We start from the raw sequence: 22,865 nt of genomic DNA, 5'->3' as shown, positions 1-22,865 counted from the left end.
ACAATAATAGTACATAAAAAAAAGATAATGTTGAAAAATGTAATACATACAATTTTGATATATAAAATTATATTAATTTGTAGTTTATTATAATAAAAAAAAAGTATACATCAAGATAATATCTATTCTAATGATAATATTTTTTTAGAAAAATTAAGAATATTATCAATAAAAATTAAATATTAAATTTTTATTACAATTATATTTAAATTAATCACAAAAAAATATAATAATTACAAAAAGCATATATTATTTAAATTATCTTCTCACAGGAAAATATAATAATCAGATTTAAAATCTGTTGATATAGGTTCATGTATATAGTTATTTCATAATAATAATAATAATAGAATAAGTTAGTTTTATAGATTTTAAAGTGTTTGTTTTTATTTTATTTTATTATAAAATAATCCTAGTTTTAAAATTTAAATAATATATTTTTAGAAAATGTGTCAATTTATTTTAACGATAAATACTTTCTATTTATTATTATCTATAAAATAATTAGAATCATGAATTATAAATATACATATTTATAGATAAATTCACAGAAATTTTGTTATTGTTTAATATTTTTGAGTGATAACAAATTAAATAGTTAATATGTATATAAGTAAAACCTGTTACTTCCAAAAAGAAATTAAGAGAATTATTAGCATTCCATTACATTAATAATCCTGACTTTATTCTCTTAAAAGATAATCATAACTTTATAATAAAATAAATATGACATTAAATGTTAATAAAAATAAGAAAAATGAAACAGAAAAAAAGAATTATAGTTATATAAAAATATCTAAAGAATATGTTTCAGAAATCCATTTCTCCTTTCCTTAGGTTTCTTTTCTTATTTAGTGCATTGCAGCCATTGTACGGACGGCCAACAACACTCGCCACCGCAAAAACCCGCAATTTATTCAGTTTCAGTCCGGCAACTGCTTTTCAAGGTAAATCAGCACAACCAATTCTAGTGAAGTAAGCTTTGTTTTCTAGTAAATGGCATTTTATTAATTATATTACTTGCTAAATTTTGCCCTAATGTGTTCTTTTATGCTTTCATCTTTATCTTAGACATTTATTTTAAGTTTTTATTTTAATGTTGTGAAATATTGGATTAGTAGAAGCTGTTTTTGATAATTTTTAAAAGGGAAAGAAAAGGGTTTAAAGGAGCTTGTTTTTGTATTTCTCTAATTTAATTCTTAAGATAGGTTTGCTGGTTGCTTGTGGTTACTGGTTCTGTTCCAGTGGAAAAGTTTGTCTTCTTCTCAGTTATATATTGATGCATTGTTCTTCTTTTAAGAGTTGTTATTGCATATAGCATGACATAGTTTACAATGGGAATGCGGAGATGTGATAACTGAATGCACACAGTAGCATCATCTTTAAAATTATTATAATTAGTGAATTTCTTTCGGGTAACATTTGCTTGCTGCTTGTTTATTGTTTATCCTTTAGTTGCAGTCATATTTTGCAAAGAGACTCTGTATAGCAGCTCATTCACCGACTTTCCTGGAATTTTATGGTTTTAGTCTAGATTAGCGTGGCCTGAGTGTTTTCCTTAATGTACTAAGGCAGGAGAACTTGTTAAGACATACTTGGTTTGTATTGGAATAAGGATGAGCAGATCTAGCCGGCACAAAGAAAAGCATGGAAAAAGCAGCGAGATTAGCACGGATTACTATAATGATGGAACTGCTGCCAGGACGAGGCCTTTAAGTTTTGATGAGATTATGTTAAAAAGAAAAGACAAAAAGAAACTGTTTGATAGTGAGAACAAGGGATTTGCAGAAGGCATGTCAGAAGATGGAACTACTGAAAAAGTTTCAGAAAGGGGTAATGGACGAAGTAAAGATGAGCATATGAAAATAATTTCAGAAAGGAGTAATAGGCGAAGCAAAGATGAGAATACAGAAGGAGTTTCAGAAAGGGGTGATAGACGAAGCAAAGATGAGAGTACAGAAAAAGTTTCAGAAATGGGTGATAGACGAAGCAAAGATGAGAGTACAAAAAAAGTTTCAGAAAGGGGTGATAGACGAAGCAAAGATGAGCACTTGGAAATAGTTTCAGAAAGGGGTAGTAGACGAACCAAAGATGAGAAGGCAGAAAAAGTTTCAGAAAGAATTGATAGACGAAGCAAAGGTGAGAATACTGAAAAAGTTTCAGAAAGGGGTAATAGGCGAAGCAAAGATGAGAATACGGAAAAAATGTCAGAAAGGGGTAACAGAAGAAGCAAAGATGAGAATACTGAAAAGGTTTCAGAAAGGGGTAATAGAAGAAACAGAAATGGGAATACAGAAAATGCTTCAGAAAGGGGTAATAAACGAAGCAAAGATGAAAATACCGAAAAAGTTCCAGAAAGGGGTAATGCACGAAGCAAATATTCTTCATATGTTGTCCGAGAGCATTTGTTGGAGAGAGATGCAAAGGCCATTTCCAAAGAGAAAGAGGAGAAGACTTCCATGAAGGATGAATATATAACTAAAAGCAAAGATAGGGAAATTCAGGATTCAGAAGTCAAATTGAAGTCCGAAGTGCACAGAGATCTGAAACCTAAAGGCAGGGCTGGCGAAGAAATATATGACAGGAGAAAAAGTGATGAACAGCGTAGCAATAATGTTAAAAATGAAGATTTAAAGAAGCATCCAAGACATTTAACAGAAAGGGTTAGACATGAGGATGGAAGCAGAGGAGTCTCTGAAAGAGAAGACAAGAGTAAATATCGAAAAGGAGTTGATGAGAAAAATAAAGATAGGCTTCCCACAAGGAAACATGATCTAGGAAAAGGCCATGACTCAGAAAATTTAGACAAAAAGGAAAAAGATGAATTATCAAAATCTCATTATGAAGAAATAAAGCTGAAAAGCAGACGGTCAAGGAGCCGAGAGCGTGAGGACAGAAAGAGAAGATCTATTTCGCCCTTGCCAAGGTCACGAAAACATGCTTCTTATCATGATAGGGAGCATGGGGAGCCATCCTTGCATTTCCTGAAAGGGAAATCTGGACAGCAGCATTCTGACATTGACAGGAATAAGATTACTAATAATGGTTCAACTGGCCATTATAAGAGACATGGTGGCTCCGCAAGTCGTCTTGGTGGCTATTCACCCAGAAAGAGAAGAAGTGAGGCTGCTGCAAGGACACCGTCCCCAACTAAACACTCACCAGAGAAGAAAAAGGCTAAATGGGACCTTGCACCAGAAGGCGCAGACAGCACCTTTTCTGTGTCAGTCCCTCCTATATTTAAATTGTCAAATCAAATTGCATCCTTAAATGCTCGTGCAACAGTCAGTGCAGTGCCTGTTGCTTCAATCCCAGTCAAGCCTCTTTCAGGGGTTTCATCCAATATATTATTGACCAATAAGAATGACACCATTGACTCTGTTCAGCTAACACAAGCTACCCGTCCAATGAGGAGGCTTTATGTGGAAAATATACCGGCTGAAGCCTCTGAGAAAGCTGTATTGGAGCGTCTTAATAATCTTTTAATTTCTTCTGGTGTCAACCATATACAAGGAACCCAGCCATGTATTAGCTGCATTGTGAGTTTCTATTTTCCAATAATGTGCTTCTTATTCTTATCAAGTCTATTGTCACAATTTGAGGTATTGTCTTGTGTTACTATTACCATGTTATAACTGCAGATACACAAAGAAAAGGGCCAAGCTCTTGTGGAATTTCTTACACCTGAGGATGCTTCAGCAGCTCTTTCTTTTGACGGCAGTTACTTCTCTGGTTCCACAATCAAAATCAGGCGTCCCAAAGACTTTGTTGAAATGGCAGTAAGAATGACTATTACTATTACCTTTTTCCTTTGTTTTATGGCCTTGAATTGATCTTTTGCAATTTTTATTTATCTAACTAATTTGTGAGGTCTTATTTTGTGGGATTTGTTTTTTTTTTTCTTTTTGATATTCTCCATTTCGAAGACACTTGTGCAATGGCAAATGCTCAGGAATGCTCAGCTTGTTGATAATCTATTCTTGTATTTCTCTGTTGATATTGCTTTACTCTTACATCCATGTGTGCCTGCTTAATATTTTGATTTTGTGATATAACTGCTATAGGATTCCTTGAAATGTGATTACATAACTTCTCCTCTCATCTTTTTATATTCTAGCATTACTTGGGCAAGCAAAACTTGCTGTTTGGTGATCGTGACTGCTACATGGAAGTCAGAATATTTGTGCATTTGCATCTTCATGTCATTTCAGTTGAAGAATGTATAGATTCTTAATTCTGATCAGTCATGTTCATAGTGAGTTCCTAGAGCTGATTTTAATAGCTGGAGTATAAACAAAAGCCTGCATCAAAACATGTTCGCCCCTACTCTTATAAATGGATGGATTCCATGATCTTTTGAATCTATCTTTGAGACGAGATTTGGTATTTAAAGTTGTATTGAATTTTACAGGTGTTGATTTGGTGACTAGTAATGCAAGGGCAAAATTACAAAAACTGCAAATTAGTTTTTTTTTATGAATTTATTAATTCCTCTCAAACATCTATCTGCTCATTCCATACATTCTTGCTTTTGTTAAAATGGGACCTTATAAAGTCAACATCATAAAGTTTGTATAGATAGGTTAACAAAATTGAGGGTGTATCAAATGATATTGGGTTCATGACAATGAGATTATTTTCATACATACATATATTTTCTGTGTGTGTATCACTTTACTTATTTAATACTACTATCAAAAAGATGGTCATAGCACCTACAGTTACTTGTATGATGGTTGCTTTTGTCTGTATTTTAATGCAATGGTTTAGAGTTGAGTGCTTTTAACATGAAAAAGACTTTTATATGGCTTGCTTTCAGATATGAGCTAAATAGTTAAGATTATAGCTAATATTTCAAATTGGGAGAATTTTTAAATCTGACTGATTCAGATGAAATGAAGTCACTTCTAATGTACATATATCCAGATCTCTTTCACAATTTCCAAAGTTCTTGGCTTCGAAACTCTAGTTTATGGAAGAAATATGATTAGATAATGGCATAACCCTGGATTTTTTGCCATCAACTTTGTATGCCTTTTCAGTATGATCCATGAACAACTATCTCATGCAATCAAATTATTGGAATGATAAAGATACTGTCCATCTATCCCTTCTGTTGAGCTAGTCTATGGTGCTGACTTGGAGCTATTTAGAATATTCTGTTTGTCTAGTTGCATGGGAATTATTCTGACTGTATGTTGGAATCTCTTAAATAGGGTGTTTATATTGGGTGTGTCATATTTCACATACTGGATGGTGATGAAGCTGTCGCCTAATAAGAAGATATCCAGGTGTAGTGACAAGTTTGATGTGCATGGAGCTTCTTGTTCTGGCATTGGCTTTGGGCCCCTGATGTAGGCTGCTCAAGAAGTAACATTTCCTGGATAAAATATAGTGTACTATGTTCTTCATTTTATATTTAAATATTAACATGTTGAGATGTGTTAATTTAGGATATTTGGTTTTTCCAGGCAACTTAGACTTTGAGATGAATGGATGGCACTGTCCAAAAGTTCTTATGATTGTTTAAATGAAATCTTATTCTTTTTCATCCATAATGTGGCTGTAGAAAATTTAGTAAGCTAAAATGCTTTATGGATATGTAGTTTTCAAAGGAGATGGTTCGCTGCAGTTCTATTCAGATTATATAGTGATTTATATGCTTGGGAGAGAGTTAGTATTTATGGATATACGACTAATTGCTACAATTTTCTTAATGCAAATAAATTTCTGCGTGTTTGATATACTTTTTATTTGGAATATTTCTAGTGGGAGTTGTTGGTCAATAATCATATTCTCTTAATGTTTGCCACGTAATCAGTTTTCTAGTATATTACCTTTCAGAATTGTATCTACTATAATACAGTGCTTAAGACATGTCATGTTTTTATCTTCGCACATGCTGATATGTGGGTAGATTCTCATGATATAGGTCTAATGCCCTCTTTGGCAATACATTTCGAATTATCAGGGAGTTGTTGGTTGTCATTATGGAACCGGCACCATGCATTTTCATTATTCTCATACACTTGACATTTCCATAAATTATGCTGATGTGCTTATATTTCCATTATTTGGGAGAAAATGCTGTTCTGAAGGTTTTTGCTGTAAAAGCATTTTTGCTGTAAAAGCAACCATTACTTTAACTCAAATAGTATTTTGATCTTTGCATTTCTATGCTGCTTTCATTTTCTGAGGTATATTGTGGTTATTATCCATGAAGCAGGTTTTCAGACAGTTGCTATTTTCATGCAGACTGGTGAACCGGGGAAATCAGTGGCTACAGTCAATGCAATAAGAAATACTGTGAAGGATTCACCACAGAAGGTATGTATCATCATCTTCTGTAATTTTGTTTTGCCTTTTGGTGTGTGTCTTTCCTTCTAATCCTGGTTGACATACCTGCATATGGTCCTTAAAACATCAGCAAATATCAGGATTCCCGTTTCACTTTCTGATTTTGTACTGTAGTTTGTGATTTATTGGTGGCAATTTTCAATGTCTATGCATCTGTTGGTGGCAATTTTCAATGCCTATGCATCTGTTTCAGTGCGACTAAGAAAAGAACTTCCACCAGTCGATTTAAATATGTCCACAAGTTGTGGATTCTCAGGAATTTACCTCCAGTTTACTGTGGATTTGGTCATGTTTGACTTGTTTTAGCTCGACTTGCATCTTCTAACTTAATATCTTTCTCACGTTTTAATTGAAGGGAAGTTCTAGAGTTACAACTGAACTTGCCTGCTTAAAACTTGTTGCATGAGGCACTTTGATTGAAGATCTGTACTTGTGATGTATTCTATCTTTGCAATGTGAAGGAAGGATTAAATCGGATCTGTTCCTTGCGCTTCTATAAGAGGAAAAAAAGAAGGATAAATTTAAAGGATTCTATAGATTTTTGCTATTACTAATGTCTAATCATTGTACCTTTTCTTTATTGGATTAGCAATTTATTTAATCTCCTCTATGTGAGTTGGTACTGCTTGCATGAGGCTGTATCTACTTGCCCCAATTTACATTGCAATTTTTTAATTATTTTTAAAATCTCATGATTTATTGCAGATCTTCATTGGTGGCATTTCAAAGGCTCTTTCTTCTGAAATGGTAAGATACTTGAGAGTCTCTGATCTTTTGCATATGCTTTCTAGAGGGACCTATAGGATTCTTATGTTCCTTCCTACCTGCTACTCTCCCTTCTGTCTTCTCTAGTCTCCTCTCTCTCACTCTAAGCCCCTTGCATTCTCTCCTTGTTCAATTTGTCTTTTATTTCATACCTGTACTCTGCCCATTGTCTTAGCAGATTATACTTTTTTGGGTGTTTTTCTAGATTATGGAGATTGCAAGCACTTTTGGACCTTTGAAGGCATACCATTTTGAAAACATTGATGATGTTAATGGGCCATGTGCTTTTGTAGAGGTAATGGAGCATGGTTGTGATCTTTCTTTATGGTTTTCTCCAAGAGGTGGCATGTGTTATACATAAATATATTAAATGGTGCCTCCATTTCTTATTATTTATTTTTTCCTTGTTATTGATCCTTTGTGTCTGAGAACCACTACAATTTCTTCATCTCAGTATGCAGACCAATCAGTTACTTTCAGAGCTTGTGCGGGTCTAAATGGTATGAAGTTAGGAGGGCAGGTCATAAGTGCTGTTCAAGTTATTCCTAATGCATCGACCTTGGTACTATATGTCCACTGATTTCTCTATAGATTTTTAGTTGATAGACTATTTATTTATGTGAATAATCACTGACCTAAATAACAATATATGTAGGAGATTGATGGAAAGCAACCATTTTATGGGGTTCCTGAGCAGGCAAAGCCACTTCTTGATAAGCCTACACAAGTTTTAAAGCTTAAAAATCTGGTACGGTGCATGTTACTTAAATTTAGTTATTTGGTGACTTTTCATGTTTTTCTTTCTTCCTGTGCTGTATGTAAAAGATCATTGTCAAATTTGACTACAATTTTCCTAAACTACCTCTATGATTTTTTGTTTGTGGAAACGAATTAGTTTGATCCAGAGACCTTACCATCACTGTCTCGTATAGAAATTGAGGAAGTACTGGAAGATGTACGACTAGAGTGTGCAAGGTTTGAGATCAAAACCTTTCATTATTTAGATTTTAAATCAGTAGTAGTTAAACATTGCAAGATACATGCTAATCTCTGTGTCCTGCAGATTTGGCACTGTTAAATCTGTCAATGTAGTTCGGAATGGTCCAATTCCCATCTTTACTTCAGAAGCATGTAAAATGAATGAGGATATGGATTCTGCTGGCCCTCAGCAAAACTTAGGGGGCGATGAAACAAATGCTGAAACAGAGAAAACCATAGGAGATATTCACCACGAACCTGTGGAAGCAAATGATACTGATGATGATAAACCTGTGGAAGGCAATGGTGTTGAGGATGATAAACCTGCAGATGATCTTATGGAGGATGAGTCATCTCAACTGGGTCAGTTTGATAGCAATATGGCTGTTGAAAACCTTTCTGGCGATGGTGTACCAGAACCTCAGGAGCCCATTCCCATTCAGCAGACCTCAAAAGATGAATCAGACTGCCTTCATGGCAAGGTCACTGATGATGTTCAGATGAAGGATACAATTGCGGAACACAAATTGCCTATCCAACAAGAATTGAAGGAATCTTTTACGAATGATCATGCAGTAGAATCAGATGCAACTGGGAAGGGAGACCACGAGGAACATAATTGTGATCTTAGCTACATTTTTTATCCGAGCTGTGTTTTTGTAGAATTTGGAAGAACGGAAGCTTCATGTATAGCTGCCCATTGTTTGCATGGACGTTTATATGATGGCCGCACTGTGACAGTGGGATACATACCTCTCGACGTCTACCGGTCCAGGTTTCCAAAATGAATATGTTGACTATGAAACTAGTTGATTACAGCACGTATGCCGAAAGAGAAGTTAAAAGAGAAAGACAAGGTCTGCTGTCCCTGCATGGCAGTACGACTCATTTCAATTGCTAGAGTATGAACATTGCGCATATCACCTACCTTTTGCCTAACATGTAGGAAACGATTAGGTTCCAAGCTGTTTGTAAAATGCTAAAAACCTAACTGAATGACTGGAGCTGATCTGGTCAGGGGGACCAAGCTGATCTGAACCAGTGAAATGTACCAATTTGAGTTGCTAAGGGCCCCTCTTTTGATACATAAAAGTGAAATATACCATTCTAGTTACTATATCTATTTTTGTCTATAGGGTGGTGGTCAGTCGGATAAATTCACCATCTCTCCTCACCATTGCACTTACATGTCAATCCATTTTGATGTAGTTGAACAACTTGCTACTAGTCTCAAAAGATTGGCAGGTTCGCTGATATGTGTTGCATTATGTGAATGCCAACAACTCCATGTTGTGGAGATGACATATAGCTTCTTAATTTGGGTCACGAATGGGTTGTTTACTCTTCTATTGAAGGCAACCAAACATCGCTGAACACAGTCAAGCTGGGATATCGACAAGTATGTTCTAGAATTATTCTAGTCTTGCAGTTACATTCACTTTTTTATCATATAAAAACTTTGTTTGTAGTATTATCCCAACAATCAGAGTGGCGCAGCGGAAGCGTGGTGGGCCCATAACCCACAGGTCCCAGGATCGAAACCTGGCTCTGATAAAGAGAAGGCTTCCTAGTGTTCATTCCATTTTTTCACTTTTTTTTTTTCTTTTTTTTCAAAATTATTCTAATGGGCCGTTTTCAGCCCATGAAATACGCATACACAGAGCACAGAAGCATCATTGTATGGAATTAACTACAAGACTACCATGTCACCGCACCACCCATTTTGTTGTTGAAAACACTCGTAGCAAACAGATAACATTAAAAAACAGAAAGCAAGAAAAGCAAATGGCAATGGCAACAGCATCATCTGGATTATTATGCTTTCGCAGGCCATACTTACCAACAAAATTGGCTTCCTCTTCAAAGACCAGTGCTGTTTCTGAAATTGGGTTTGTTACTTCTCAGTTGAGTGGCATCAAAATTTCCTATAACTTACCTTATCTCTCAAACCCTACCACTCCTCCTCTACAGTCTATTGTTGCCCGTAATTCTCTCTTCACTTCCTTTTCTTTTCTCTTAATTACTTTTAATGTACCTGTAGTGCTGGTTTCTTCTTGATTTTATAGGTTTTCTGTTTTTTCTTAATTAACATTATCCATTTTTGGTTGATTAACCCGAGAAAGGGAAAAAAAGGACTGAAGAAGTACAAATCTTTTAGCACTTTTCTTTTCTGGGTCTTAACATTGCTTATGGATAAGTGTTTCTGTTGATTGATTTAACCTCACTGGGTGTTCTGAAGGTGTTTAATGCATAAAGCATACGAGGTGTGATGGGTGGGTGAAAGTTTTGAATTTTATGTATTTCATTGCTAATTATGGGTTCGAATGTGAATACCGAATTCCCTTTTTGAACCAGCTCATAAATGTTAAAATTAGAAGTGAAAACTTGAATTCCGCATAACTATATGAGAAAGAAAGAGATACAAGAGTACTCTTTTGTTTGAAAAAACACTGCTAACTGTATGTATGGCATTGCCTGTTACATGATGTACTCATTTCCTACTTCATGGAGGCATCTGCCTTTCCAATTATGTTTTGAATAATGGGTTCTGTTTTAACTGCAACATGCTGGCCTATTATATTGGGCATACCAAATTCTTGTTTATCTAGCTCTCTGTTCTTCATGGCATTTGGTAATTATTCTGTTGTATTGGCCATCACTAGCATCATTTAGTTGATTGGTTTTATACTTTGGTTCATTTTTATCTTTTCAGGTAGAGTGTGCCCTTTTACTGGCAAGAAAGCCAACAGGGCAAACAAAGTTTCCTTTTCAAATCACAAGACAAAGAAGTTGCAGTTTGTCAACTTGCAGTACAAGAAGATTTGGTGGGAAGCGGGTAAGCGTTATGTCAAACTGAGATTATCAACAAAGGCATTAAAGACCATAGAAAAGAATGGGTTGGATGCTGTTGCTAAGAAAGCAGGCATAGATCTTAGCAAAAAGTAGTAGATTTGTACCAATTTTTCATTGCATTTTGGTGTTATTTAGCTCTGAGTTTCTTCCCTTTGTCTTTTGACTTGTTCTGTTAACTTGTGTAATATATCACTATTACATCCTGCAAGTTTTATAAATTCACTTATCTCTGAAGATCTATTGCTTCTTTTGATTTATGATTCTAATTAATAGCCTACAAGGTACTTGAACTACTCTGAAATATAATGTGCCTCGTGCCCCTTGCATTCCATATAGAATCAAATGAATTAACAATCATACATCTCTTTCAGAATTTACCAGTTCAGATATCTGACACCCTCAGATATGTATCAGGGTTGTTCCTGAATAACCTGATGACAGAACCCTTGTACAAGGGGCCAAATTACTGATTTGGAATTGCAATAATAAAACTCATCTTTTGGGATGGTAATTGCAAACAAATAGGTATTTTATCAAGAATTGTCATGAAGATTTTCCTGTCAGAACTTTGCTTTTGCTTGCAACTGCTTTACGTTGGTGGAGACACAATGTATAACAGAAGGCATAAAAATAAAAATAAAATAGAGAAAAAAAAAAAGAAAAAGAAAAACGAATGAGTGTTATTATCTCTCATCAAGAGCCCCACCAGTAGCAGAAATCATAATAAACTAAAATCCTTATCTCAGGTTTCTTTTCTCCCCTTCTTGCATTTGTATAATATCCAATGATCTGCAACTAAGCTGTGCCTGCGAAAGGATGAAAACAGAAATAATCAATTTGCATGTAGTTTTGAAACCGATACTAATTAACTTATCAGAAATACAGAATTCCACCTTTTAAGCAGCAGATGGCTCTTACAGAATCAAATCATTAGCAGAGTAATAATCAGCAAGAAGCCGGAACATAAAAGAAGGGTTATGTCCTCCTCTGCAAAAGGATTTGAATATGATCAGAAATAGCTCAACTATTATAAAGGTAAAGAACGTCTTTAGCATGTGATATAAGCGAATGAGATAGGAACTAAAATCTCTCATTTCTGATTGTGTAAAACTGGAAATAAATGTATGAAGAAACTGAATAATTGATGGTAAAAACAACAAACTTTAGAAGACAGAATATATTGTGAAATTTTACCACTTTCCTCCAGCTTTTTACATAGCAGTTTTCAATTTGCTTCAGATCAAAATGAAAAATTATGTAACTGAATTAATATCAGCGGTCCCAGTACATAGAATAGTCTTACATGTCTGTGATGAAGAGACTGACTAGCTCTGGGGGAACATAATCAAATGCAGGATTGACAATATGAATCAAAGGAACACCACTGCCATTTCCAAAGTCCAAGCAATCTGACAATCCTCCAAAATCCAAGAGATCCGATGGGCATTTCATTTCATTCAAGATGACCCTTGGATCTTGAGGATACAATGGACACAACTGTCATACAAAAAAATCAAACTCAAAGTTAGTGCCTGGAGAAAAAGAAAAGGGTTTCTGTTATTGCAATTTATCCATACCAGAGAACCCAAAATCAACCATACGTTTTGAATCCTGTCTGTTGTGTCAACTACTTGATTGTGCATTATAACTACTGTCTCCTGCTATGATCCCGTATAAAGCTTTTATTTGGACGTTTCAATTTAGAGAACTTAAAACCTAAGCTTTCAATAATGATTTTGGAAGACCGCAATTTTCAAGATTCGGATGATCGTAGGGAGCTGAAGAAATAAAATGCACTAAACTTCCAGCATACCTTGTGAGTACCAGCAACCACAACAAATGGTACAGCATGCTTCCGAGCAGCCAGTGCAACCATATTCAAGCCAACTTGGCCTAAAACACCGCCATTAGCCATCACAGCATGGACTCCTACTATGACCTTTATCAAGAGTTCCAATTGTAAGCATTCGACTTTTATCTAGTATATCATAATAGGAAAATATGTTGAAGTTGGCTATTACCATATTCACTCGGGAAATCATTGCAAAAACTGCAGAATCAGGAATCAAGGTAGTTTGTAAACCTCTTTCAGCCAACTCTCTTGCAAGGACATGACCATGATACCTAATTTTTCACCAAATAGCTATAAAGCATGAGGCAGAAAAAGTATATATGTAAGCTACAAAGAGAACATTTCTAATGCTTTTGCATTCTGATTAGTAGGACGAGATATGTACAGACTTTGGAGCCCCCTCTACAACAAAAACCCGAAATGATCTTCTTTTCTCCTTTGCAGCGAACAGGAACTCCATCACAGTTCTTGAACGACCTAAAGTTAATATCACCTCACTGAAAAATACAGACAACTAGTCAAATTATTGCACGATTAACAACTGTGGAAGAACAAGAACCAACGAATGCACACTAGAAGGATGGGATGTTCAGAGATCTGAGGACCAAGAGGCTTACGTTCATTATATAAAATAAGGATTAGTGATTACATGGTAGTATTGACGCAAAAGTTCTATTGCTATAACTGAAACCTTGACTCTATGCACAGGAGAAATATAAGTGACAACAGTACAGCACAGCAAAAACAGCTCAAGAATTCAAAGAACCTTAAAGTAAAAAAGAATATTAAGTCATAATAGTATATACTTTTGGTGAATAAGCTCCACTGCCTGTTCTGCAATATGTTCATGGCAATTGTTTAATTCTTGAATGAGTTCATTAATTCCCTCTATCACATCATTCTTCAATTTCCAGATCTTTGAACTTCTTTCTGATGCTGTAAGGAATAAAACATACCACTAAATCAGCATCAAATATCACAACTACGTCCTGAATATTTCTTTTGCTGGAAACAATTAACCACTCAAATTTAGCACCTCAGAGAAATTGAAATCATGGATGCATATGTAACCTCTCACAAACTTAGAATACAATAATGAGGGAAAATTTGGTGTGTTAGAGAACCTAAAACCAACTTATCGACTTACATTTGCCTTTTACTTCAAAACCTTCTCCTATAGGATATAAGTCATCTGTTATGGTTGAGTCAGGCTTGCAGTCTAGAAGGGTATGCAGAGAAGGTTGGCGCAACAAGCTTCTACCAGCAGTGGACTGAATATGGGAATCTTCCTTCTTCATAACTTCTTCATCATTTGTGACAAGTGAAAGTTCCTCCTCCCTAATTATATGCAGAACCCTCCTTACAATGTTCCCAGTTGCAAGCTCTGTAATCTCATCCATTTGATACTTTCAGCAACAATACACTACAAAAAGATAATAAGCTACACCAAATCCGCATAAGTTCTGATCTCAAACCGTATTCAAGATTCTCCAGAAGAATGTTCAAGCAACAATATTGTGTGATTAAGCATGCAAATCGAATTACATAAGAGAAACACAATGCTCTAAAATACAACGATTAAAATCTTGATTCTATCCCTGGCTCAGCTAAATTGAATCATCCCATCAAACTACATAAAGAATTAATACAAGCTTTTGTGTGATTTAAACATTCTTTTAGATTCAATTACATTGTACAAAAAGATGAACTTATATCTGATCAAACAAAACAATGAATTTACACTGAAAACATACCAGCAGGATTAGCAGCAATGAGCTGCACTCCAACATTTTTGACGGCGTCAATAAGAGCAGAAGCCTGGTTGGCTTGTGGTGCCTTCAAATGGGATATTACTGATCTAAGTAATTCTGCTGTCCTTAAAGCTGTAGCTTGTGAACCGTCAATCTTCCTGCCATTAGATTAGATACCATATATACAAAAATACTGATCACCAAGAACAGTTTCTTAAACAATTCCAACATACTTCATCAAAACTACACATTACAACACTGACAGGTAACAGACAATTTAATTATTTTTTGACGACTGCCTTTCACATGCACATTAAAATCAAGAAAAATTATGTAGACAATCAGCAACATAAAGTTCTAATCTTTTATTACGTGAACATCACAGAAATAGTGAACAAAAAAAATACAGACAAAAACTCACCGTTTTCTAAGGTTGGTCACAAACTCATTGATGAGTGTTTGTGTTTCTGGCATTTTCTAGACCTAAATCAAGTTCAAAAAGATTTTCTTTCTAAACAAATCACTTGAGCCAAAGATTTTAGATAGAGATTCTCTCATAACTAACCATTAAATAATTTTAAGGTTAAAATTTTATTATTCAATAAATAACCATCCAAAATTAAATTTTATCTTTTAATAAAGTCTTAATATTTTGGCTCAGAAAAAAGAAAAGAAAAAGCATATCATTTATGTTGATAGTTGTATTTAGTTTATTGGTTTAGTCTCATTCAGTTAGTTAATGCTTCTTTGGATTGTACTTATGTTGGTTACTGCTCTAAGTAGCTTGTACACCAGCTTGTATTTAAGTTGGTTAGACAGCAGCATTTTACTTTTAACATGTGACATTGAAGTTTAATCAATATAAAGAAAATTCCCAAATCTCTTTTACTCTTAAGAAATTTACAATTTAGATTATATCTACAATATTAGGAACTACTTATGCATCAAATAATGTTAAACACTTGAGAGATTTGTACATTATGAGATCTTAATATTTGAATTAAACTTTTGATATTGTTATAATCCTAATTAAAAAATAATAATTTTAATCATGCAATATGATTCATTTTGCAACATTCCAAATAATCACACTTTGTCATTGTTCCCTAAATTTCTCCAATTTTATATCTTCTCCTTCTTCTTCAATTCGCTTGCAGCTTCTTAATGATCAGGGCCATGGCTGCTGCTGCTGCTGTTCCTGCGCCAATACATATACACATGCATATACAGAGAGAGTAATTAGTTACTCCTGTTAGTGTCAGGATAAGTGCTCTATTATCCCTCTGAAACTGTAATTCCTAAATCCTGTAAGAAAGAGTATTTCTGAGATTTAGAAATCATCAGCCACTAGATCTTGACTTCGTTAATTATGAGACCAAATCCAAAAACTAATATTATAAGAAGCTTTTTGTAGAGGGCAAAGAGGTATTAAGTATTATATTCTAAATAATGGGAAAACGTACAAATGCAGTACCCTCGATTCCTGTTCCCAAAAGGCATAAAATACCCGTTTAATAGCAACGGATATCCGAATCCAAAACCAAACGCCTATATTAGCTTCATCAAGTTTTGGGTGATGGAGGATTTGTTGATGCGACTGTACAGGAAATAGAAATGCCCCTCTGACAAGCAGATGTTACCCTTAAAATTCACAAGTCCAAGTAATATAAGCTCCAAAAGGAACAATATAATTATATCCTTTCTTTACTCAAGAGATGACAACAAATAAAATCTAACTTTCGAGTGAACCAAGCCACAATATGACACCTCTATCTTCTGTTTTTCTTTTGTTTCCCTATTCTTTTTTCACATTTTTGCACTATTATACAACATATTTCAACCACAAGATGCCTAAGTTGCGAGGAACAAATTTTCTTGGAGTAACAATTTACATCTAGATGTGGGCTTATAGAGACAAGATTTACATTTGGAGTCATCTGAAGGGTTCAACAGGTGCAGATTCTTCCAGAATTGCTGCAGCCTCGAAGCATTCGGCTGCCTCGAGTGCTGATGCACTGGCATCAGCCTTGTAGAGCAGCCCAAGATTATACCATGCTGAATGGTTCATTTTGTCCAGTCTTAGAGCGTCGGTAAGAAAGCTTCTGATAATTGGTATGGACTGGCTACCAAATTGTCTAAGGACACTGGCAGTAGATATCAAGCTTGGAACATGAGTAGGATCGACATCTAATGCTGCTCTGAATGCTCTCAAAGCTTCTTGGTGTGAGCCCTTTGCTTCATAGAGTAAACCTAACAAAATCACCATATTTTTTGAATATTAGAACACATATGGGTTCTGCAGAAAATGCAATTTGCTATGCATAGAGCATTTATGGAATGTACATATTTCATACTAGATAAAAACCACATGCAGCTGTGCTTGTCACGTCAATTGGACATGCCCATACTGATGTACAGTAGTCGGGTGCAAGTGAAACGTCTATGAACCATTTATTTACCTGCAGCATGCCATCTTGAAGCAGAATAAGGACTGATAGCCTTGGATTTCGAAAGGCAGACCTCAGCATCCCGCCACTGAGACAAACTTGTGTACACGTTGGCTAAGTCATGCCATGTTTCCATTTCCAACCTTCTATCATGATTTCCCCTACTCTGGGATAGAATCCGAAAGGAAAATGAGTTATGGCATCTAATACTACTTTAAGCCTCAGCATAGACTCATGAGTTTTGAACTATCAAGAACTAACATTTCATGAGAGTTAAAATCCTCAATTTGTAATCAAATTAATAAACCTTATGGCTACTAAAACAGACGCCCGATACATTATCAATTCACAAGAAAATAAACTCTAGAATCTAGATGCTTCAAAAGATTGATGTCAAAAATCAATAATGAACTTTCATTTTTTCATGTACCAATGACTTAGTTGACTAGTTGCGAAGAAAAGAGTCCATTTCTCGCAGGAAAAAAGTTTTTCCAACCAGACACTATCCAAACTGTCTTATTCTAAAATCTTTTCAAGATATCACAAGCCAAGGTGCATATCAATCTATCTGCATACCTTTAACAGCCTCTTCCCACCAGCAAAGGTTTTAGTTCGAACTTGGACAACAGCAAGAAGATGAGTATAGGTCTGTATGGCATTCTTCAACTGGCCTTGTGCAATCTGGAGTTTAGCTTTGGTTCGCAACAATTCTCCTTGGTCCCACTTCCCAGTCTGATCTAGAGCAGCATTGACTACCGTCTCCGCATCAACAAACCGTTTTTGAGCTGACAATATTCGGGCCAACAGGATGTATGTTCTAACACTAGATCCTGCCTCCAGTTTCAAAAGACGCTTAGCAAAAGAAAGTGCAATATCCAACTTCCTCTGCTCAGCATTTTCTAAGCTAAGATGGTATATGATTTGTGGATCTCTTTCTCTCATTACTTTGTGAGCAGTTTCAAGTGCCTCAAGTGCTTCAGACTGCTTACAAGTCCTCTCAGAGTCAGAAGCAACTGATCTGGACTGAGCTGACAGTAAAAGACCCTGTAAGCAGTTTGCAACACTTACCATCTGGTCACATCTTCCATGCAATTCAGAAAGAGCTTTGGAAGTGTAAGTCATCCCTTCCTCAACAGAAATCATTTTCTCTGCACAAATCCTTGAAGCCAGTAATAATTCCATTATGCAATCTGGATTCTCTCTGTTATTTAATAAGTTCCTCAAAAGATTCAAAGCCACCACATCCTCACCCTCCCCATGGTAGCAGAGAGCTAGAGTGCAATATCGTTCTCTTCTCTCTAGGATTCCTGGAAGTAACTCTTCTATCTGATGAGCTAGCGCTCTTAGTTCTCCGGAAACAGACAAGGCAAAAGAAAGATGATCGATGATTGTTGGGTCCCATCCAATCCTTCTGTAAGCAAATTTTCTTAATAGAATCAATAGTAGAAGAACAGCCTCTTCTACGTTGTTTCTTGGCACAAATGAGCCATCCATCTGTGACCGAAGATTTGGAGGGTTCGCATCAGTACCACTATACAAAAGGAAAACAGCAAATTCTTTTTCTATCTTGGCTTTGATCTCTGCTTCCAGATTCCAATTATAGAGAAGCGCCTGTCGGTATGATAAGATAGCTTCCTGGGGAGCCCTAGCAAGTTTCCAGAGCTCTGGAAGCAATTCAACAGCTCTACTTAGAATTTCTTGTAGTTTACAATCTGCAGAAACACTTTCAGGTAGGCCATCTGGCAATGCAGACTCAACAGTATCCAAAATGATTTTGCATGATTGAGCAGCGTCTGCACAAATGGGTCAGAAAGAGATGTCAGCCACAGAATAGAGGCAACACAGGATTCGCTGAACTGCAAGCTTTAACTTATAATTTTGTTTCTCCTTTCATTATTCTTTTTCTTCAGTCTTCGGTAACTGTGTGCACAGGCACTCAGATCATACGTGCACAGACACAAAGACACAGACAGAGAACAACCATACAGATAGCAAGAGATATTATTAAAAGCAGCCAACATATCTATGTGATATGTGCGGTTAAAAAGTGTCAGCTTCCAAACCAGTTAAAAGATAATGATCAGGTACATGCCTTCATGTTCAACTAATATTCTCTTAAAGTATATGACCAATTTCATCACTTTGTTCATCCTTAATATTTTTACTAGAAATGTATTTCTTATTTGTTTGTATTTATATTTAACAAACTCATAACCAGAAGCATGTAAAAGCAATGACTTTTAAAAGAACTTCATAACCCACAGTTGATCCTACCAGCCTGGGGTTCTTCAAGGGTTAATCTGCCAGAGGAGACTCGCAAGACAAAGACCTACAAATCTCATGCTCGGCTGCAGCAAGTTTTTATAACTCTCTGCCAACTAAAGATGATAGAGTAATTAACAGTAGAAAGTGAATGTAAGATGAAGACTATACCTCCAAACCTTCCAAGACCCTGTAGTGATTTTACTTTAAGAAAAATAGCTTCAAGGAGTAGACTAATAGCATGCATAGACATAGGTTGGACAGCATCACTTTGAGAACGACGTCGGTTTTGTTCACATCTTCTAGAAAGGGAGACTTTCATCTTGGAAGTCACAGCAGCAATATCAATTCCTTCAAACACATGCAGTGCTGCTTCTATATTACCCTTCTGAAACTCAAGCCTTCCCAATAATGCCCTTGCTTCCTACGAAATAAGATGGCATTTTAGTTTTTTGACACATTCAGATTTCGGAAGGCATCACATACAGTTGATCATACCAAAAATTGCAACATGATAACAACAGATCAAGGTGTCAAAATTTCTAAAGAACCATATCAAAAATCAGTATTTATCTCATATTCAAAATTTAACACTGAGATCCAAATTTCATGCAGAACTTAGTTAAACCATTTAAATTTTATGCCATAAGCATTTATTGTATAAAACATAAGGAGTAGAACTAGACGCATTAAACGTATGACACGTGAACAAGCATGTTTTACAAAGCCCAATTTACAAGTGGTCCAGCAAGAGGAAATGTTGCCTCCAGAATTTCATAAAACACATGAGAAACCAGAGTTTCTTCTACAACCGACTGAAAGCAATAGAGATCGTCTCCATATAATTTTATCAGTAAGATTAGTGGAAACATACTATCACCATTTTCATCATTAAATCGATCCCTTTACAGCATTTCAGAATAGTTGGAGAATTCTTCGCATGACCTTCACTGGTCGAAAAGAAGAGCATAAATTTTTATTTAATATCCGCACTTTTACAAATCTCTTTGCCTCTATGCATAAGATGATAAATTAAATATGTCTATCATATTACTTAAAGCAACCTTTTTAATGGAAAACTGCAAGTAGATTTAACAGTGATAATATGCCTATGACTAAGCCAAACTGTAACTATTTGTAAGTAATGGACCTTTTGACATGTACAAACTGAAGTTCCTAAGAGGTGGAGAAAACAAAGGGGTTAGCATTAACAGGTGTATGTAACTTATACTTGAAATTACCATTTAAGAATCAAAAGTTCCTTCCAAGAAAAGATACTAAAAGGACACATTTGATTGAAAAATGTCCATGGAACAAAGCGTCTAGCCTCGCTGATCCCCGTCTCTTCTTTTTCACTCCATGTGTGTTTGAGTGCATGTGAGAGTTGTACAGTATGCATGTAATTTAGAGATTTAATGCATAAAATTGTAATGACAATCTTCTTGTCAATATATTACATTGCAAATGAGCAGGCACATATTCTCTATTACTTTGTCTCAATGAACTTCGTCTATAAAATACTTTGCTTTCAATACTTATAAGCTCAGGTGAGTTATAAAATTTTTCTGAAGTAACATTTCTGGAATTTGATATCTTGATGGTCGTGATTTTTCCAAAATCAATACTAACCATCTCCAAAATGAAAAAGCATAACAAATAACTAGAGAGCTATTCTTCCCACGAAGATGGATGTCGAATAACTTAAAGGTTATGATATAAACCGTATGTACTATTTTTTGCTAGAGGAAGATGCTACTCTCAAAATCGTTCCTCCACTGGCCCATTAAGAAACACGATAATTGATCAAAGGCATTTTCATTATCTAGACCTGACAAGAACATCTATGGCTAAATAACTAAGACATGGAGAATTTTGTCATAACCTTTTCCAATTACTTTAGTTGGACAACAAAGTCCACTCTCAAGGAAGAAAATGGTATAATCCATACATGTCCTACACTCATTCCAGCAGCCAACATAAACACAAAAGTTGTCGTTCTACCATCCTTTTTCATATATGACACAGAGCAGAAGCCATGATTCTTCCACGGGTTAAAACTTTTACAAGTAGCAGTTTGCACACACCAGAAGACCAATATATATATATATATATATAGAAAGAAAAAGAGAGAGAGAGAGAGAGAGAGAGAGGAGGAAAATGAAGCAAAAAGTACCAACCTCATAGTTGAGATAACCACTCTCACGAAGAGATGACTCTGCTTCCTCAATGTTACTATTGTCAATCTTTGTATCTACCTCACCAGCTCGAGAAGAATAGCCACTCGCTGAGTAGTCCCTAGTCGCCAAGGACTCAGATGAAGCAACCATCTCATCTACTCTTAACTGCTCCCCGGAACGAATACACTTCATCATCTTCCACACTTTCCCTCTAATGTCAAGTCCCCAAGATTTCGTCCAATTTTTAAGTCTCATGATGTTTTAAGACGCTTGATATTCTTCTATAATAGCATAGATAGTAAGACATACAAAATTAGAAGTGCTTTAGAAACTTAAACAGCATAAAGTCTATGTACATATTACTTGCATTGTTCTTTGATGAGAAAAAAAGAAAACGCAAGCACCTGACCAGTTAAAGAGTAAAGTTCAGTACTTTCCTACCAAAAGAGAAAAAATGAAGTTGACCTTCCTAATAAAGAAGGAACAGAATTTGAGAAACAAACCCAGAAAGCTATTTTAATGAAACTTATCCAGAGTTTTTAGCACTGAAACTCCATAAAACCAGAAACAAGGAATTCAATCGTCCAAATGATTTCTTAAAAAATGAGAATCCATCAAATACCTTTCAATTACATTCCACAAATACACCACGATCAACCCAAAAAACAACAATTACACCAATAACTGAATAAAGATGAGCAGAAAGGTGAAAGAAAAGGGAAGCTTCAACACCCAGAAAAATCCAGGCAAACCCAGACGAATTAGAGCACAACATACGCCACAAATGAACAAAAGATCATGATTGATAACACTATAGTAGAAAGTGAAACAAAACCATTACTGCATAGACAAAAGTAACAGCTGGGATCAAAAAAAAAAAAATTCAAAAAAATAGTACCTTTCATAGCAAAAAAGCATTGACTGAGCCCACAACACATCAAAACCACCACAGTGCATCTCCACAAATTCAACTTAAGAATCCAAAGCTCCAAAAAAAATAGTATCTTTTCCGTTCACTCTTTTTTGCTAATTCTCACCCTTCTCTTTCTATAGACTTTTCTTTTTCTCTTTAATAAATCTTCGGTTAGCTTATTATTAGCTCTGCTGTAGTTGTTGAAGTTTCAAACAGTACAAGGGTATTAAAATACTAAATTCGATTAAAGAAAATATATACACACTGATATATTCTTTCTGTTTCTGTAAACGGGATGGGTGTGAACAGAGTGAAGATTTGGGAAGTGATTAAAATAACAATAAAATCATAGTTAATTCATTATTTTAAGGGAAAAGGAAAAAAAGAAAAAGAAGAAATGATCAGCAAGATTGTTGGATTGGACGAAGGAATGAATGGGACCCAGTTTTAATGAAATCTATCACTCGCACTTTAGTCAAATACCAGCCCCATCAAAGCCATTGCTTTGTT

The 22,865-nt window shown here is 35.4% G+C and overlaps 4 protein-coding genes across 9 annotated transcripts; 2 read left to right on the top strand and 2 right to left on the bottom strand.

Annotated features, from left to right (window-relative positions):
- Positions 1 to 795: 795 nt before the first annotated feature.
- Positions 796 to 9,219, top strand: LOC8263739. 3 transcript variants are annotated; one of them, XM_015725163.2, is made up of 10 exons: positions 796 to 947; positions 1,462 to 3,539; positions 3,642 to 3,779; positions 6,256 to 6,327; positions 7,063 to 7,104; positions 7,328 to 7,417; positions 7,577 to 7,684; positions 7,778 to 7,870; positions 8,018 to 8,097; positions 8,186 to 9,219. In XM_015725163.2, the coding sequence occupies exons 2-10, from the start codon at positions 1,617 to 1,619 to the stop codon at positions 8,886 to 8,888; spliced, it is 3,249 nt and encodes a 1,082-aa protein (XP_015580649.2). In that variant the 5' UTR covers positions 796 to 947; positions 1,462 to 1,616; the 3' UTR covers positions 8,889 to 9,219. The 3 variants fall into 3 exon arrangements, with proteins under 3 accessions (XP_015580649.2, XP_015580648.2, XP_015580650.2); XM_015725162.2 differs by having other exon boundaries at positions 1,456 to 3,539; XM_015725164.2 differs by having other exon boundaries at positions 812 to 947; positions 1,572 to 3,539.
- A 572-nt stretch (positions 9,220 to 9,791) lies between these two features.
- Positions 9,792 to 11,187, top strand: LOC8288654 (50S ribosomal protein L28, chloroplastic). Its single transcript, XM_002528768.4, has 2 exons — positions 9,792 to 10,084; positions 10,814 to 11,187. Exons 1-2 carry the CDS (start codon positions 9,886 to 9,888, stop codon positions 11,044 to 11,046), a joined length of 432 nt encoding a protein of 143 aa, XP_002528814.1. The 5' UTR covers positions 9,792 to 9,885; the 3' UTR covers positions 11,047 to 11,187.
- A 249-nt stretch (positions 11,188 to 11,436) lies between these two features.
- On the bottom strand, positions 11,437 to 15,211 carry LOC8263741 (translation initiation factor eIF-2B subunit beta). Of its 3 annotated transcripts, XM_015725142.3 has the most exons (10): positions 14,978 to 15,211; positions 14,560 to 14,714; positions 13,953 to 14,189; positions 13,612 to 13,741; positions 13,195 to 13,302; positions 12,975 to 13,077; positions 12,767 to 12,892; positions 12,257 to 12,450; positions 11,847 to 11,940; positions 11,437 to 11,759 (listed from the first exon to the last, which is right to left on the bottom strand). In XM_015725142.3, the coding sequence occupies exons 1-9, from the start codon at positions 15,028 to 15,030 to the stop codon at positions 11,868 to 11,870; spliced, it is 1,179 nt and encodes a 392-aa protein (XP_015580628.1). In that variant the 5' UTR covers positions 15,031 to 15,211; the 3' UTR covers positions 11,437 to 11,759; positions 11,847 to 11,867. The 3 variants fall into 3 exon arrangements, with proteins under 3 accessions (XP_015580628.1, XP_025014822.1, XP_015580629.1); XM_025159054.2 differs by lacking the exon at positions 14,978 to 15,211 and having other exon boundaries at positions 13,953 to 14,246; positions 14,560 to 14,963; XM_015725143.3 differs by lacking the exon at positions 14,978 to 15,211 and having other exon boundaries at positions 13,953 to 14,228; positions 14,560 to 14,963.
- A 981-nt stretch (positions 15,212 to 16,192) lies between these two features.
- LOC8263742 (protein NPGR2) lies at positions 16,193 to 22,837 on the bottom strand. 2 transcript variants are annotated; one of them, XM_002528770.4, is made up of 6 exons: positions 22,341 to 22,837; positions 21,443 to 21,723; positions 19,437 to 19,689; positions 17,580 to 18,796; positions 17,016 to 17,169; positions 16,193 to 16,806 (listed from the first exon to the last, which is right to left on the bottom strand). In XM_002528770.4, the coding sequence occupies exons 2-6, from the start codon at positions 21,695 to 21,697 to the stop codon at positions 16,490 to 16,492; spliced, it is 2,196 nt and encodes a 731-aa protein (XP_002528816.1). In that variant the 5' UTR covers positions 21,698 to 21,723; positions 22,341 to 22,837; the 3' UTR covers positions 16,193 to 16,489. The 2 variants fall into 2 exon arrangements, with proteins under 2 accessions (XP_002528816.1, XP_015580651.1); XM_015725165.3 differs by lacking the exon at positions 22,341 to 22,837 and adding an exon at positions 22,065 to 22,311.
- Positions 22,838 to 22,865: the final 28 nt, after the last annotated feature.

Source organism: Ricinus communis, chromosome 9 (assembly GCF_019578655.1).
Source record: "Ricinus communis isolate WT05 ecotype wild-type chromosome 9, ASM1957865v1, whole genome shotgun sequence".
Classification (NCBI taxonomy): domain Eukaryota; kingdom Viridiplantae; phylum Streptophyta; class Magnoliopsida; order Malpighiales; family Euphorbiaceae; genus Ricinus; species Ricinus communis.
The sequence above is the reverse complement of the archived record's forward strand: the minus strand, read 5'-3'. Positions and strand labels throughout refer to the sequence as shown.